A 17,597-nucleotide genomic window follows, 5' to 3' on the forward strand; every position below is an offset into this window, starting at 1 on the left:
CCAGGATAGCCTCTGCCGTAAATAAAATCAAAGCCTCTCCTAGATCTCCAGGAGCTCCGACATCCACATCTCATCGGCAGGTTCTCCGCAGTGACCCAGCCCTCCCTCGCAAGGGCCAAAGGGAACCCGAGAGCAAACACCAAATCCCGACATGACTGTTCCCACTGTCCCAAAGGCCCTAAGATACATCAACAGAAAAGCCAAAAAAAGGAACTGAGTACAGTCCACATGGGTGCGCAGGACCACAAGACCAACCCCCGGCCTGGGGACACCGGTGCTCCTCCAACAGTTAAGGGGGACAGAATCCTGCTGGAAAAGCCTTGAGGTCACTCAGGATTCTGTCCTCCCTACTTGTCACAGGAGGGCAGGTATCAGCAAGGCTGTGGTTGGTTGTGGGATCTTTCCAGCTTTTTGGCTGGAAGAAGAGAGAAAGGAAGTAAGAGTAGACCAGAAAAAAGTTCCAGCCCCACACAGGTACGACTTGTGTGCCCCAGGTTTTTGGAAAGTGATTTTCTCCTAACTCAGAACTACACCTGGTGTCTGCTCATGTCTCCCTGGGCACTCTTCCAAAAGGACGAAGATTCAGAAGCAAGAGCAACGTGAAAGGCAAACAGACAGATGCAGGGACGGGGGTCCCCGTCACAGAGCACGGACGCTGGAGGTAAAACACACTCCCAGCGCATGCCACTCACTATGAGCTCCCTACACAAAAGAGGTTTTTAAATAACATGTTACAAGATTTATTAGCCTGAGTCAAAAATCCTACTTCAGGGCTCAGCACAAAATCAGACTCAGTAAATGTTGTTGACCCAGAGGGAGAAATCCCCTTCCCATTTATTGGTGTCCCACAGACAAAACCAGGGAATGGTGTCCTAAGTGCTGGGGTCCAAACCAGCAGCAGGAGAGCAAATCAGGGTGACAGGTGCAGGGACACTCCCATCCCAGAACCAGGGGCCCTAGGGCCCTGTCTTCTGTAGGAAAAGAAGGACAACCTGGTGTGATACGTCACCCAGGGAAGTCCAGAGGTTGGCTCAGAAGCGGCTACAAGGGCCCAACAGTCCTCAAGATGGAGCCTGTGGTCAGAGAGAGAAAGAGAAAGACTCAACAGAGACAGCAAGGACATGAGAAATTCTCCCCGCAATTCCAACACACAGGCTGACAAAGCAAACGAAATGGTGGTTAAAACTGTTGACCTAAGAGACCAGATATGCTTTGGAGGCCCTCGTCCTGGGACTGGGAACCTGCCCTGCTAATTAACATGTTACAAATCAAATACTATCGGTAGATAAACATTTCTAACCTTCTAACTAGTTTGCCTCTTACAAAATGAGGATACAGACCCTAGAGAAGGTTCCTTAATCATTCTTGATGATTAGTCCCGATTCAAACCCACTTTCAGCGTCTCCTCGGAGAGTCCTGCCTGTGGGAGGGCACAAGTACAACAGCGGACGCTCAAGGGCTGTGAATTTCTACCACTTACATACAAATAACAATGCAGAAAGAGGCCCAAGGAGCCAAGCGTGAGCAAGGACAGTGGAAGCCTCTGGCAAGACTGCAACGAGCTGAACTGGGCATCCTGCCGTCCGTCTCGCTGTGCAACATGAAAGCACTTCAAATAAAAGGAAATAATGAAAAAATTACTGAAAAGCAAATCTTAACAAATAGCTCTGGAGAAAATTTCAGATTTCGTTATAGGAAAAGCACTTTATTTAATGTAGAAAATGTGAAAATCTGATATGAGTTTTCTATAAATAACAAAAATTGGAAATCATCACTACAGGCCTTCATAATTTTCCTCTTTTGTTGGGACCCATTTAAAAAAAAAACAGAGGCTTTACCAACAAGGAAGCCACTTATCTCTCTTTACGCTCCCACCGGGCCAGTTGGTAGGACACTAGGAAAGAATTTCTTCATCATCCAGAGGAAGAGTTACCAGAGAAAACACAGGATGCTCAGGTAAATGTGAATTTCAGATACGTAAATATAATTATATTTTATGGTGCATACTTATAACAAAAAACTATTTGTTGGCTGTCTGAAATTTACATTTGACTGGGTATTTCACATTTTTATTTGCTACATTTGGCAACTTGACCCCGAGGTGCTGTGGTATTTTCAATGCTCCTCAGGGTCACCAGCCTGATGCTGCTGGTTTCAATAACCTCAAACATCTCTGTGAGCAACAGACTTTTTTTGTCCCTAACATTTTTAACTTTCACCCTACAACCTGGCTGCTTAAAAAAAAAAAAAAAAAAAGTGCTGGAAACCTAATTTCATTAAATATTAAAGTATTAAATGACTCAGTTAGTGCTACCGAAAGGGTTTTCATAGCAACAGCCTTTCCCACCCTACACTTAAATAGCATTTAGAGTTTCAAGTTATGTTGAAAAAGGAATAAAGACTATGGTTCAGGTGTATTATGTAATTCTTTAAAAACTCTTGCCTTCTGACAATGTTCCTGACAATGCTTAATTGTTCCCTTACAATTTCCCTTTCAAAACAAAAAACCAGAAACACCTATTGGGACTAAATGTATGCAAATTTGTCCTTTTAGTCCAAGTCCTGAGCAAGTTGAAAGGACTCAAAATTGGGTTTAGGTCTTTGCCCCCTGCTAGCTGGCACCGCTTTCCGCCAGACGGGGTTTACCTGGAGCAACTGTAACACACAGGATTATTCTGGAATGTGGAGGCAATGGAATATTTGCAGCAAAATTCTTAGGGTTACAGACCACCCTAAGACGTCAGGTGGCATTCGTGCAAAGAACTCCACAAGTAGTATGGCTTATTCCTCTCCACGGGGCTGGGCTGGAGGGGATGGATAGTTTGAGATTTTTCTTTCCCAAGAAGGCCTAGGGCTTTGAGCTTAAGGATTTGTGGGGCGGGGGAGAGTGGACGTGGGAGGGTTTCAAGTATTTCGACAAAGCGGTAGTTACTGGATTTTCTGAAATTAGACGACCCCGCTCCTCAGCCTGAGTCGGGGCCACTGCACACCTTCTCTGGAATCCAAAAGGAGACTTGTCACCAGTAGCTGAAAACAGCTGCTCCTGGAAATAAGCAGACACAGCCACACTATCCCCATGCTATCCGAGTAAGAACTTCAGAAAAGGGAAATTCTCAGACTTTCAGTATTTGTTCTCTGTCTTATTTATAAAAAAAAAAAAAAAAAAAAAGGAAAAAAAAGGTGAGACCCACAGTCTCCATTAAGAAACAATAAAAAATTTGGTCCCTCTCTCAAGCCCCCTTTTCTCCTGAAGACTCTCTCATCCCGGTGTATTTGAGATGAAGGTAATTAATCCAAGAAATTTCACCCTGGGGAATGCACCAGAGAGGAAGAGGAAAAGGAGAGAGGAGGAAATCTCATCCACAGGGCTTTACATGCCTGGAAAAGAGAACTGCCTGTGTGTTCCCTCTCCTTGTGTCTCAGTGCTTTCGACAAGCAATACTCCGGAAATATGCGTGGACTGACCCAAATCTGCGAAGTATTCGGGAGGTGCTCTGTAAGATCTACAGACGGGGGATGATACACAGGGCTTTTCACATCAGCAAGGAAAGAATGGCTATTTAAGAATCTGTTGGACAACCAACCATCCAATTTGAAAGAAAACATGGTCCTAAATCACACAACACACAAAAACAGAGCCCTACAATGTACCCTATACAAAATACATTCCTCATAAATTAAAGTCTTAAACAGGGGGAGAAAGTATTGAAGAAACTATCAATCAAGCGGTGCCCACCTGCCTGGGTTTGAAGACCCACTCCAACAACACTCGCTAGCTGGTGACTTGTAACGCCCTCTGCCTCGGGTGCCCCCATTTGAAAACAGGTGGGTTAAGAGAAGAGTAAATCAATTAATCCTGTAAAGCAGGTATGACAGTACCTGTTTGCGATAAGTGTCGTATAGGAGCTAGCTATTACTGTTATTATTTTATAACATTAGCAGCGAGAGAGAGCCTCCCTGGAAAAAGAGAAGAGTTAGAAGGATAAAGAAACAGAGATGCAGATTGGACAACATACAAACGAAAAAGTTTCTGTAGGCTGAAGCACATCATTAAGCTAAGTGAAAGATGAATAAAAGACTCGGAGAAATTTCTGCAGCATCCACAGCACAGTAGGGACCGTTGGCCCTGATAAACCAAGAGCTCTTGCAAACCACTCAGAAAAAAGACCAAACCCCCAAAATGAATGAATGAACTGAATGAATGAATGAATACAGGGCAAAGGCTATGAAAAGGAAAGCCACTAAAGAAATTCAAACAGCCAAGGGACTTTGCTGGTGGTCCAGCAGTTAAGACTCCACGCTCCCAATGCAAGGGGCCCAGGTTAGATCCCTGGTCAGGGAACTAGATCCCACATGCCGCAACTAAAGATCCTGCATGCCGCAACGAAGATCCCACGTGCCACAACTAAGACCCGGTGCAGCCAAATAAATAAATATTCTTTAAAAATTCAGGACGGGCTTCCCTGGTGGCGCAGTGGTTAAGAATCCGCCTGCCAATGCAGGGGACACGGGTTCGAGCCCTGGTCCAGGAAGATCCCACATGCCGCGGAGCAACTAAGCCCGTGCACCACAACTACTGAGCCTGCACTCTACAGCCCGCGAGCCACAACTACTGAGCCCACGCACCTAGAGCCCATGCTCCACAACAAGAGAAGCCACCGCAATGTGAAGCCCGTGCACCGCAACGAAGAGTAGCCCTCGCTCGCCTCAACTAGAGAAAGCCCGCGGGCAGCAACGAAGACCCAACGCAGCCAAAAATAAATAAATCAAATATTAAAAGGAAAAAATTCAAACAGCCAATAAATGCATGAAAAAACGTTCACCCTATCTAACAATTAAAGAGACCCACATTGGAACAAATCTGCCAATCTGATGAAAACAAAAAAATAACGTAGTGTCGGTCACCATGCGGGGGTTGGAGCATCACCTAATATAGGGAGGAGATGAAATGTTCTTAATAAAACTTGAAATGTTTAAAATAGTTACAATACTTAAAACTTAATAATATTTAAAATGTTCTTAACAATGTGAATAATATTCTGACAGGGTCTTCTTTCTGAAGGGCCATTAGAAAGTACTCTATCTACAGGCATGACACCCTGGAACCCAGCAGGCCCACTTCTTGGAACAGCTCAAGTGTAGAGAGATGTATGAACACAGCTGTTCCCTACACCTCAGTGTCTGTAAGATCAAAACTGCAGGTAACATAAATGTACATCAGTGAGGACCTGGTCAGTAAATGGAAAACTATGTAGCCACTAAAAAGAGTGAGCTAGATCAGTATGTAATAACCTGAAATGATTTTCAGGATAAACAGTTATATGAGAAAAGCAAGCCAAAAGCATAGCATGTGTCTATGAAGATTTCTTAAGTGAACAGTATGTATGTGTACACACATGCACACATATTTCTATCAGTATAAGCATAGGAAAAAAAAAACCAAAAGGAGATCATCTAAATAACAGTGATTTGTTTCTGGAGAACAGAGCTGGAGAGTAGAAAAAGGACTTCCATTTTAAAAAGTACTGAAAAATACTTAAAGATATAAGGGCTGAGGTATAATACTATATACATGCAGCATAATTCCAAGTTTGTAAGATGACTTATGCATCTTGTTATATGCAAAAAGAAAGAAATAAAAATATGTTGTCATATGATGGGGTTTAGGCTGATGATTATTTTCTCTTATACTTCCCTGGATTTTTCAAATTTTCTACAGTGAACACACATTACTCACACTAATAATTTCTACCATAAAAATAAGGAATCCACATTTTATTATTAGCTTACACTTGAGGTAAACATGGGATGCCAGTCTTGAAGAAATAATTAAGAATACAATAATAATCTAAAGGGGTCTGATCAGTTCTTTACCATCCATAAGAAGGATGCAGGGGAAAAAGGAGAGAAAATAAAAATACTAAAAGCATTTGGAAAAAAGGGGAAAGTGTTGTGGTTAATGGTTATGAAACTGGTTTTTCAACAGGTAGCATATTTACTGCTGGACTTTTAAAAAAACGGGCACATCTAATAAGATTTCAATTCCATTATTTGGTATCTAAAGCGTGGAGCCAAAAGGTAACAATGACCCAACCTCCTTGACATGAAGGTGTGTGTAACGCAGTAACCAGAGGGATCTAGGCAAAGCTTGTGCTTAAAGCCAATCAGCTGAATGAATGTGTTGAGTGAAATGGCACCCACCAGAGGGATTCAGATGAAGGTGGGTGGGATGGTTTTGGAGGGAGGGCAAGACTGCACTGAGGTGCCGATCTTTCACACTGCACCCACTGGCCATACGTTGGCCACACGTTCCTATATCATATGTTGGCCATAATTCCTACAGCAGTGAAGGATTAAATCTGTCCCAACACGAGCCCTGCCTCCAAAAAAGATTTGATTTTTCAACCTTCCTAGAGTCCCCTTGAAGTTATCATGTGGCCAGAAACACCGCCAGAGCCCCCCTGGGCTCTCCAGTGGTGACCATGGGGCCCATGTGCATGCAGTCTCCCAGCCCAGCCCCAGAAGCCCCCCATCCCGCGAGCCCAGCCATCAAGTGAGGGGAATGAACTTCAGACCCCCAGCTGCTCCGGGAGATGGAGGGCATGAAGGCGAAACGTGCTCAAATTTACCAAAACATCTGGCCCTTCACACCTTCTAAATCAACCACAGGAAAACATTCCCTGCCTTTCATTTTTGGTTGAAAGCACCAAGGTATAGAGAGAAGAAGGCATAAGTATGCACTTAAAAAAAAGAGTCGACCTAATGAGAAAGCAAGGTTTGAGGAAACTGGTTCCAGAGTGACGATGGAAACCAGATGGCACCTGTACCAGGGCTTCAAACATGAAGCCACACCAGGGTGGAGAGGACGAGGAGGGAGGAGGGAGGAGGGACAGCTTTTTGCTTTCCAAGCAAGACAAAGGCTGCCGGTCACCACCTGTGGGCATGAAGCGTGCCAATGTGTGCCTAAGACCCCCACCCCGTGCACCCATAAAGGAGCATGAAGAATGCAAATTGCAAACCAAACCTCTGTCTGACTTGTTGGTACATCTTCCAATCTGTCCATCCATCCTATGGTGAATTTATTGCCCTGCTGGGAGAGTGAACCCCGTCAGGGAAAGAACTGAGAGGATGGATTCTGAAGGAATGCAGAGTCTGACAGAGGGTTTCTTCCTTCATTCTACCTCGAATAATCCCAATAGGATGGCAAGCATCAAAGCTCACTATGTGGAGAACTGGGTAAGTACTGTTCAGTCAGTTGGTGCCATACTCTACCTCCTACTTGAAACCGAATAGATCTGGCGTCTCCCCCTCGGTTTGCCTAGCTGGCCCGACGCAGCTCACATGGGGCCCAGACTCAACCCTGTGGTAGACAACCTTCTTTGTGTATAATTTAAGATTAATATGAAACTCTTGGGCTGGGCCCAATCAAAGAAAACTCAGCTGGGAACTGTTTGAGTAATAGATTCTGGTGGGGTCTTAATCTCTCTGCTCAAGTTGATGGATTTCCATCCCAATGACTCTCAGGTGAAGAAAAACATCAAAGTGAAAAACAGATTCTAATAGTTGGCAGGTGTGCACTGATCTCCAACTGCCCTTTCTGCACCCTCCTCCCCCAAGCGGAAAACACTACAAATTTCAGAGAGCTCACCAGGGAAGCCACACAGCAGGCAAGTCCAGATAAACACAGAAGAGCTCCCGCTAGCTCTGAACCCACAAACTGGACTCAGGATCTGCGCTAGCATGGAGGAGAGTGGAGGGCAGTCGCTATCAGTATCTGCTGCCCCCCTACTTAAGACAAGCAAGAACACCCCGCATCTCTGTGGGGGGAAGGAGTGGGAGACAGGGGCCTGGGAGCAGGTCCTCTAGGAGAAGAGTGAAACATCTATGTGGGAAAGCAGTAAGGTGAGGAATTCCCGTTCTGGAGCTCAAGCCCTAATGAGAGACAAGTACCTTTCCCACAACACACTTCCATTCCGGCTCAGATGAATCACTATAGGCAAAAAACCAAGAGCTCAGCCTCTAAGCCTGACTGGGGCCCTTGGCCTTCCCGCTGCGTCTCTGTGTCAATCTATCACAGTGCCCATAATGGCAGCTGTGAGGGTCTGGACATACGACCACTGGGGGCTGGACCAGAGACACCGCTATTTAAGACCCAAAAAAAGGACTCAAGGAATTTAATCACGAGCACTTCAGAAAAGTAACCTGGGAGCAAAGAAAAAAGGAAACAGCTTCCATCTGATGCCTGGGGCTCCCCAGCTGACCCCCACTTCCCTTCACTTCCAGGAGGCAGGGAGGAAGAATGCAATGAACATTAATCTCGATTTAAAAATTGCTCTCACACAATAATCCAAACTAGACAATTCCAGCCAGGCAAGAGAGAGTATCGCCAGTTTCTCCTTTTTGCAGATTAGCCCAACCCTCTCTTGTGTCCAGATTAGGAATTATCTCATGCTTTCAGACAGCTCAGTCCTAATCCAGCAACGTACGTGCCAGGATTTATGACACCAAGAGAAATGACTCTGGACCAGTGTGTCCAAGGACAGACCGGAAAGCTACACTTCTGCTTGCATCTCCCGAGACCGCTGCTCTGTCTCCTTCAGCATGCCAGAGGAAGAGGAGGGGAAAGAGAGGTTGGGAGGCCGACGAGGAAGTCGGATGCATCACGACCACTTGAGCCGATGCAACAGAAAGCAAGTGTGGGTATCTCGCCGACCGATCATGAGTAATTTGCCAGGGGACCAAGATGGGGTGGGGTGGCGTGGGAGCGGGGCGGGGGTCAGGGTAGACCTTGGGGAAGGGGTGAGTGAGGAGGGCCGTGTGTGAGAAGCCGGGTGCCCTCCCCGGGTCAGCAGCATCTGGAGCTGTTTCTCTAGCAGACAGTAAAGAACTCGATTATATCCAGTTAACTGTGCTCTAAACTGATTATGCATGTGCTGGGCTAATGGATTACATTAGCAAGAGGAAAAATAACATGCAATCAATCTCCATTTACCACAGGCCACACCAGGGCCTAGAGAAAAACTGACTCTCAAACACCTCCAAGCCCCACCCCAAATCCGAGGACTCACAAGACCCTGTGGAGGGACCCCCTCGGGGGCAAGAGGAGTTTATCTCAGTCACGCTGTAGGACAGAAAGGCCTGGGGCAGGCACTGAGATGCGAAGTTTCTGGGTCACATCCAGGAGTGTGTGGGAGAACTCCCCACCCCCACAGCAGAGTCACGGGGACACTCGTTACCCAATGAGACCAGACTGACGACCTTCGGCTCCTGACACGGGGGATTCTGCCCCGAATGTGGGTGGAGGTCACCCCTAAGATGTGCCAGCCAAACGCACTGCCTGGGCACCTCCCCTCTAAGCGTTGGTTCCCACATTCTACCCTGCATCCCAATACTTACGCTTCTACTATGCTGCCTTTTTGGAGCAGGAGTTTCCTCCATCTCCAAAAACCCACACAAATATATATATATATATATATATATATATATATATATATATATATATATATATATATATAAAATGAGAAAACTAAGGCAGGGGATGAGCATCCACAGCTAGTTCAGCAAAGCACAAACGGAAACACTCAGACTGCTTCCCTCACATCCGCCCTGGAAACCACCACAGCCCGACCCTCTAGGTGTGACCAGTGCACGAGGTCCGGGGACCAAAAAGGTATGTACTTGGCGAATCCTCCAGGTTCCAGGCCCTTCAGAAGCAAATCCAGGGGCTGGTCCACTCTTACTGGAGGCCACAGCATGAAGAGTTAATCACCACCCCACACATTTTATAATCTAAAAGGCAATGTTCTTCCTCAGATGGAAGAGGCCAGCTTCGTGCCACCTCTAAACAACCTCCATCAAAGCTGCATACAACCTTCCAGGGCCACACCGGGTCCTTTGTACTAATTTCACTCAGTCAGGTCCTTTAGAAACTCTTTTTTCCACCGGTTTCTCCATCAGGTTTTCGTGACCACACCGGCACCACCCTGTGGCCAATGAAAACCTCCGATTTAAACCGATGGCGAGGAGCCTTTCCTTCCAAGGGTGGCACACGGTGAAGCCATCCAGGGAGGGTCCTGCTCACAGAGGACAAGGGGTGGGGGTGACTGTTTGGTACCCAGACCCTCCCCTCTGCACCGCTTGAGCCCATCCGTGCCAGAGTCAGCAGTCAATTCCAGAACATTCTATTCCCACTACCTCATGCCTGCTTTCTCCTCCTTTCCCTAAAATGGTTTCTCATCCATGTTACACAGGTCTCTGGACAAGCTGAGAACGAGCAATGGTAAAATGAATCACACGTGTCAATCTCGGCAGAGGCCGATATGGGGAGAGGATGAGAGTCCTCCTTATTTGGAGTCTCCGTTTAAAATCACCATAAGCAGAAAGGGGATGAAAGTAGCTCAGGGTGAGGGGAAACCTGGCGCTCGCTGGCCCAGAGATGTGGGAAACGGTGTGAAAGGAAAGAAGAGAGACTGACAATAAAAGGGAGGGAAATGGAAAGAGAGGGAGAGGGTGTGGAAGGGACGTAGAGGGAGGCTGGGCAGATTTATGGCGATTGGTACCTGATTGTTCATACTAAAGCCATTATGAGATGATTAGAGAAAAAGGTGAGGCTTTAAGTCCAGTGAAAATCAATAGAAGCGTCTGGAGCAATTCTGCCATGCCAGTGAAAGGACTATTTACAGTATCCGAGCACCTCCTCCTTGTTACCGTCTGCGGACTGAGAGAAAGGATGAAGGGGGCAGGGAGGGGTGAGGAAGGAGGGATGGAGTGAGAAAGGAGGGATGGGGTGAGAAAGGAGGGATGGGGTGAGAAAGGAGGGATGGGGTGAGAAAGGAGGGATGGGAAGGAAGGAGAAGCAGGGAGGGCAGAGTAAGAGGAGGAGGATGGGAGAAGCCCGGCAAGAAGAAGGAAAATTTAAACATGAGGAAGAGAAAGGAGGCATAGAACACGGGAAGCAGAGCGAAAAAGAACAAAGGGGCCCCTCACCTGACCCTATTTTTCCCCATAGCATTTACTACTTTCTAGCCTACCATCTAATTTATCCATTGTGTTTATCATCCATCCCTCCGCCCCCAAAAAGAATGGAAGCTCTAGGAGGAAAGGGACTTTTTGTCTACCTTGTGCATGGATGTACGCCCAGAACAGGGCCTGGTATATGGCTGGGGCTTAATGTGTACCTGTTGAATAAATGAATGAGTGAACAAACATAAACAAAGAACCCCAGGGGGCATCCGGGGGGAAGAGACTAAAAAACGGGGAATAACCAGATGGAAAAGGAGAACAGAAAGCCTGCAGGAGAGAAGGGAAACACAGGAGACCAAAGGCAAAGCCAGAACTAGGGAAATGGCAAATGTGAGGTAGGAGGAAAGTCAGTTCTAAAGACAGTGGGAAGGACTTCCCTCGTGATCCAGTGGTTAAGAATCCGTCTTGCAATGCAAGGGACACAGGTTCGATCCCTGGTCAGGGAACTAAGATCCCACATGCCACAGGGAAACTAAGCCTGCGCGCCACAACTAATGAAAGATCCCATGTGCCACAACTAAGGCCCATCACAGCCCAAAAATAAATAAATAAATATTTAAAAAAAAAAAAAAAAGACAGTGGGAGGGTAAAGGAAACAATGTACAGTATCGGGCTGCTGGAAACACAACCTGCCCCCGAAATGAGGCACCCCACACACAGACCCTGCAGTTCCCGGCTGAAGCCCACCGCCAGGTTGCCAGCTCCCCTCCCAACGCCAGGGTGCCAGCCAGCCACCAGCCCCTCTGTGTCTGTCCACCCCCAGCCCTCCCCGTCACCCAGGGATCCAATGAACTCCCTTCCAGAGACAGCCTGGGTCTTACCTTGTACAGCTTCAGGCTGGCCTCGTGCCTGGAGTTGACCGTGTGCAGCCGCAGCTTCTCCAAGCTATTGGTGTAATAGTCGCAGGCGTTGCACTTGAGGTGGACAGGGTTGCCGATGGCCACGCACTTGAGCCGCCACTCGTTGGCTTTGCCGCCCTCCTTGATGTGGGCCACCAGCTGGTACTTCTGCACGTGCTTGTCTGTCTTGCAGTGCAGCTGGAAGTTGGCCTTGAGCTGCGTGTTGTAGCGGCAGAGCTTGCACTGGTACGAGTCCCCCAGCACGGCCTTCCACTCGTCCTCAGGGAGGCTGCGCTCCACGTTCATGTGCAGCCCCAGCAGGTCCAGGGTGTCCGTGGTGAACTTGTTGCAGACGGCACACTGGAAGAGCTTCAGCGACGGGTCGTTGGTCTGGATGAAGCTCTCGCCCAGGTTCATCAGCTCCTCTGACACCAGCTGCCCGCCCCCGAGCCGCATGTCTAGGGGGATCTCACCGCCCACTGCAGGGAAGGAGAGGGGCAGAGAATCAGAGGCCAGGCTCACAGCGGCAGCCCTAACTGAGGCACCACCGGCCCTCCCCCACCCTCAACCCAGGTTCCAGCAGAAAAGAGATCCCATTTCAAGCACTGCAAGGTGCTACTAACTGGGAAAAACTACAACAAAAATCAACTTGATGTGTTCGCATCTTTCCTACGGACATTCTGAAACGTGTGGAAGGCTGTATGTTTGTTTGTTTGTTTGTTCTTTTGGAAAAGAACGCCTAGAAGAACATAGGAACCACTTAATCTCTTGAATATTTCAATTCGGCTCCTCGCTCAGACCCAAGAAAAGACAGAAATAAAAGCATCATTCACTGGACATAATAGAATCTGAAACTCCAGTCCCTGAAGTGTTGGAAATGAGTTATAGCTGCATTCTAAGACACCACGCCTTCATGGTGAATCAGAAGTGGGCCCAGAATTTACCTCAAGCAGTGCTATCTAACAGGAACTTCCTGCGAAGATGGAAACATTTTGTATCTGCACTGTCCAATGTGGAAATCACTAGTCACGTGTGGCTACTGGACAACTGAAATATGGCTAAGGTGTAACTGAAGAACTGAATTTTTAGTTTTATTTATTTTTAATTCATTTACATTTAGGTTAGTGGCTACTGTATTGGACAGCACAGCTCTAAATCTGAGATTTCGGGAATGATCTCCCTATTCCTCATCACACCCCACTGGTCAATAGCCTACCTGCCTGTCAATGGCACTGGCTCCTCCCACACCTCCCCAAGAGTACGATCATTTCCCTTCCATGAGCCCCCTACACTGCGTGGAATGTAGGTCTACTATGGGACATGTCACATTCTCCTTTGGCATATTTCAGCCACATACAGAGCCTCATGCTGGCCGGTGTCCCCATCAGGGTGTAGCCTCTTTAGGACGAGGGTCCAGTCTTCTCCTTGTTGAGCCTCTAGAGGGTACATAGGCCCCTGCTCAGAGGCTCAAACGTCTGATGTGCCAGACAAGGTAAAAAGCAGCCAAAATGTTACAGGTTTGGGAAGTTGGATTAAGATGGACAGTGAAAGGCAAAGGTCAGCTCAGAGCCCTGAAAAAAAGGGTCTGAGAAAGCTCTGCTCCTCCCTCTCCACCCCTGCTCTTTTTCAGTCCATCACTGCCCTGCGTAAACCAGGGACCGGCTCTCATTCACCGGCAGTAAATTAATACTTTGAGCTCTTATTTATAGCACGGGAAAGGCCTGGAAAGAGCAGCCTTCCCTCCATTACCTAGACGCGAACAGTCAAGGAGAATGCTGAGCTTCGGCTTCTGTTTTTTGCCTCTCCCCTAAACATACGCACGCACGAGCTATTACATCTGCCCCTGTCACTCCCCAACTGATATTTAAACTTGACCTTTTACATGTGGTTGGGCTGATGTTATTTTTTTTTTTTTAATGACTGATTAGAATCCAAGTTAGTGGCTAATCAAGGAAAAGACGTTATTATTTAAAAAAAAAAAAAAGATTTTCTTATTTATGCTACACGAGGCACTTGGAGCGAGCAGCTCAGTACAGGCTTGACTGAGCAGAGTGGCTGCATTTGAAGCCTGTGGACAGTCTAGCAAGACACAGGAATCTTTTGCGCACGCCATGTCAGAAGACTGGGGAAGCTTTCTGCTTGTCTTCTCTCTTGCCATCTCCCCTGGTGAGAGGAGCCATAACTGTGACATTCTTTTTAGGACAAGAGAGAAAAAGAGATAGGGGAAAAAAGCCTAAAAGCTCCATCCCTTGATGGGGACGAAGGCCAGGCAGCATCCATGAAACATATGCGGTGTTCAGTGAAAGCAGAAACTGCCCGGAGGGTAAGACAAGGAGCAAACACATATTTGTTTCTGATGCCGACCACCTGAAACATCAGATCTTTTTCACTTTTTAAATTTAACCTCAGCACATCAATATTGCTCTAAAGAGAAATTCAGCTGTCACTTGCTGGATGCCTGAGTGAAAATGAGAAGTCCTCGAACACGCAGAGGAAATAGGTCCCTATTGCCATCCCAAGCTCTTAAAATGAAATGCAAATCAAAGACAGAAGCAGAGAAGCAGTGAAATGTGGGCGACAGGCAAGCCAAAACTCCCTTGAGAACTATACCCTGGAGAAACACCCCTAGGGCTTGGAATCCTACAAATCCATAGGGCTGCAAGGAACTGATTCAGCCCCCAAGAAAGAGAGGAACCTCACCCAATTCACAGGCAGGCGGGAGAAGAGCGTCCACATTGAGAACTTAGCGGGTGCCCACTCTTGAATCATGCCAGACAGATGGTCTTGGAGAGGAGTGGGCCCCATCTCCCCACACACCTGACTTTAAGGCTGGAAGCTGACACCCTGGCACCTGAGTCCCGCCCATGAGCACACCCTCAGAGAGGCAGAGGGATTAAAAGACACCCTCTACAATCAAAAGCAGAATCAGAGGAGCTCTTAAAGCTCATGTAGGTGTCCTGTGGCTGGCTGACTACTCGGGCAACATGTAGACGCCTTGGCAAGCTACCCATTTTTCTGTGCTGTGCTCAACTGTAGTCCAAAGGAATGTCTGGAAGGATGTTCATCTGGCCTCAAGCCTAATATCTGGTCTACAAATGGAGGCAAATTCAACCAGACCAGACCAAGGGTGCCGAACTTTTCCCTGAAGGCCTCTGGGAAGAAAGCATCCCCAGGAGCAGCATCTGTTTGATAACAGCAAGGAGAAGTTTCTGTCAAAGGCAGTATGAGAACATTAACTGTGTAAGCAAGGGTGTAGTTCACACACACTACCTTTCCCCTGTAGAGCCCAGTAATACCTAATAACGCCCACAGCCTTCTCATAAACGGCCTAAGGAAGAATCAGTTGAGCTGCAGACAGAACTGAAAGTTACGCTCTTTTCATTTGCATACGTTGGCTTCTACAGAGGTCGTGCGACTTAAATTGTGGGTCCAAGTGGACACGTCCTATCATACCCACGCCGGCTTCCGGCATAAAGTATTTGTCACCCTCACTCCACCTCGACGGCTCTTGTGGCTTAAGGCAGGCACAGGAGGTCTCCAGAGACTCACCTCGGCTGACAAGCAGCGACACTGGAAATTCAGGGCCCTCCTTGGCTACCTGGATAAGGTCTTCAGAAGGAAGAACTCTATTACTCTATTCTCTTTAAGAAATAAAGTCTGGATCCTCTATGTATGTGCATCTGCCATCTGCCCGGAATGCATGATGCCCCGCAGACTCACAGACAGCAGGTGTTAAAAGCAAGCTGTTTCTCTACCACTCAATGCAAGCCTTAGTCAGAATTACTGGTTTTCAAGGTAATTAAAAAGTCTTCATTGTGACCCAGTATGAACCCATCCATTCTCTGTGTCTTCATTCCACTTACATTATCTTTGATTTACTCCAAGATCTGCCTCCCCAAGATTTTAAATCTCCAGACGAGAAAACCCCAATTCCCATAGGCTTTAAAAAGTGAAAAGCCTTCGAGTACTGATGCCACTCCCAGGTGTGCATCCCCTGTGGTTCACTCTGGGGACGAATAAGATGGCTGATCCCTATGCATCCATGATTAACCAGTGGGTAAAACATCTTCAAATTGTTTGGTAAGAAAAGATCAACAGGTCAATGTTCCAAAACAGAAAACAAGATTAAAGTAGCAAGGATTCAAATTTAAATGCATGGTAGGAACAACAAATTAAATGCTGTGAAATATAACTCATCAGCAGCAATTAGCACTGCAACACCACACGAATAAAGACGTGCCTACTGGGGAGGTTTAGCCCTCTGGCATGAACCTAAGCCATCCTAGGATAAAGGCACTTGCTCACGCTTTGTTGCCGAGAACAACTCACTCCCATGTCAGGAAGGGTATCCTGTTTCATTCAGGACATCACTGCTGGTCTCAGGAGGTTAGCGGGATCAGGGAATGAAGACCAGGCAGTGTGTGTCCGAGGCACGCGTAGTTGGGGCAGGAGGGGCCCAACCATCACGCTGGTCCTCACGAAACTGGTTTGTACATTTTCTTGCTACAGAAGCTCTCCCCCAGAAATGGTCACGATTCTTTGTACATAAAGAGTCATGGCTTCTGCAGCAACACGGATGGACCTAGAGACTGTCATACTGAGTGAAGTAAGTCAGACACAGAAAGACAAATATCATATGGTATCGCCTATATGTGGAATCTAAGAAAAAGGTACAAATGAACTTATTTACAAAACAGAAGTAGAGTCACGGATGTAGACAACAAACTTACGGTTACCAGGGGGTGTGGGGGGTAGGAAGGGATAAATTGGGAGATTGGGATTGACATATACACACTACTATATATAAAATAGATAACTAATAAAGACCTAGTATATAGCACAGGGAACTCTACTCAATACTCTGTCAATGAGAGAAGAATCTTCAAAAAAAAAAAAAAAAAGAGTGAACATATGTATATGTATAACTGATTCACTTTGCTGTACACCTGAAACTAACACAACACTGTAAATCAACTATACTCCAATAAAATACTTTTTTAAAAATTAAACAGGGGCTTCCCTGGTGGCGCAGTGGTTGAGAGTCTGCCTGCCAATGCAGGGCACACGGGTTCGAGCCCTGGTCTGGGAGGATCCCACATGCCGCGGAGCGACTAGGCCCGTGAGCCACAGTTGCTGAGCCTGCGCGTCTGGAGCCTGTGCTCCGCAACAAGAGAGGTCGCGATAATGGGAGGCCCGCGCACCGCGATGAAGAGTGGCCCCCGCTTGCCACAGCTGGAGAAAGCCCTCGCACAGATGCGAAGACCCAACACAGCCATAAATAAATAAATAAATAAAATAAATAAACCCAAAAAAAGTTAAAAAAAAAAAAAAATTAAACAAAAAAAGAGTCATGGCTTTTGGCATTCAAATCCTATCCTCTTGGTCCCGTTCTAGCTCTATTAAGCCAATGGTAAAACAGCCAACCCATGTCTTCTAACACGGAGCCATGTTCTCCATGGCAACAAAGGCTCCGTTAACCGGGATCTGATATTAAAACTGGGCTTTCTTTAATTTACAATTTTAGAATTTAGTCATCTCTCATCTATCACACCACTCCTCATGGTGCCCCAGGGTCATCTAATTCCCAACTATACTTGATCACTGGCAACTCATGCAAAGTAAGAAAGAGAAAGAACCCGTCTCTTTCATCAAGGTCCTGGTGAAAACACTGGAGAGCTTTGAGAAACGTATCTGGGTGGCTCCCAGTCAGCTCAGAACCAGCCTTGGCTTATTTAA

General features: G+C 46.8%; 1 protein-coding gene across 3 annotated transcripts in view; it reads right to left on the reverse strand.

Moving 5' to 3' along the window:
* ZFHX3 (zinc finger homeobox 3) overlaps positions 1-17,597 on the reverse strand; it is a 252,974-nt gene that overhangs the window by 146,093 nt on the left and 89,284 nt on the right. For all 3 annotated transcript variants that reach the window (XM_061174008.1, XM_061174010.1, XM_061174009.1), the window contains one exon: positions 11,844-12,340. In XM_061174008.1, the coding sequence (XP_061029991.1) occupies positions 11,844-12,340 (497 nt within the window). The remainder of the gene's footprint in view (positions 1-11,843; positions 12,341-17,597) is intronic.

This window comes from Eubalaena glacialis, chromosome 18 (genome assembly GCF_028564815.1).
Source record: "Eubalaena glacialis isolate mEubGla1 chromosome 18, mEubGla1.1.hap2.+ XY, whole genome shotgun sequence".
NCBI classification, from domain to species: Eukaryota; Metazoa; Chordata; class Mammalia; order Artiodactyla; family Balaenidae; genus Eubalaena; species Eubalaena glacialis.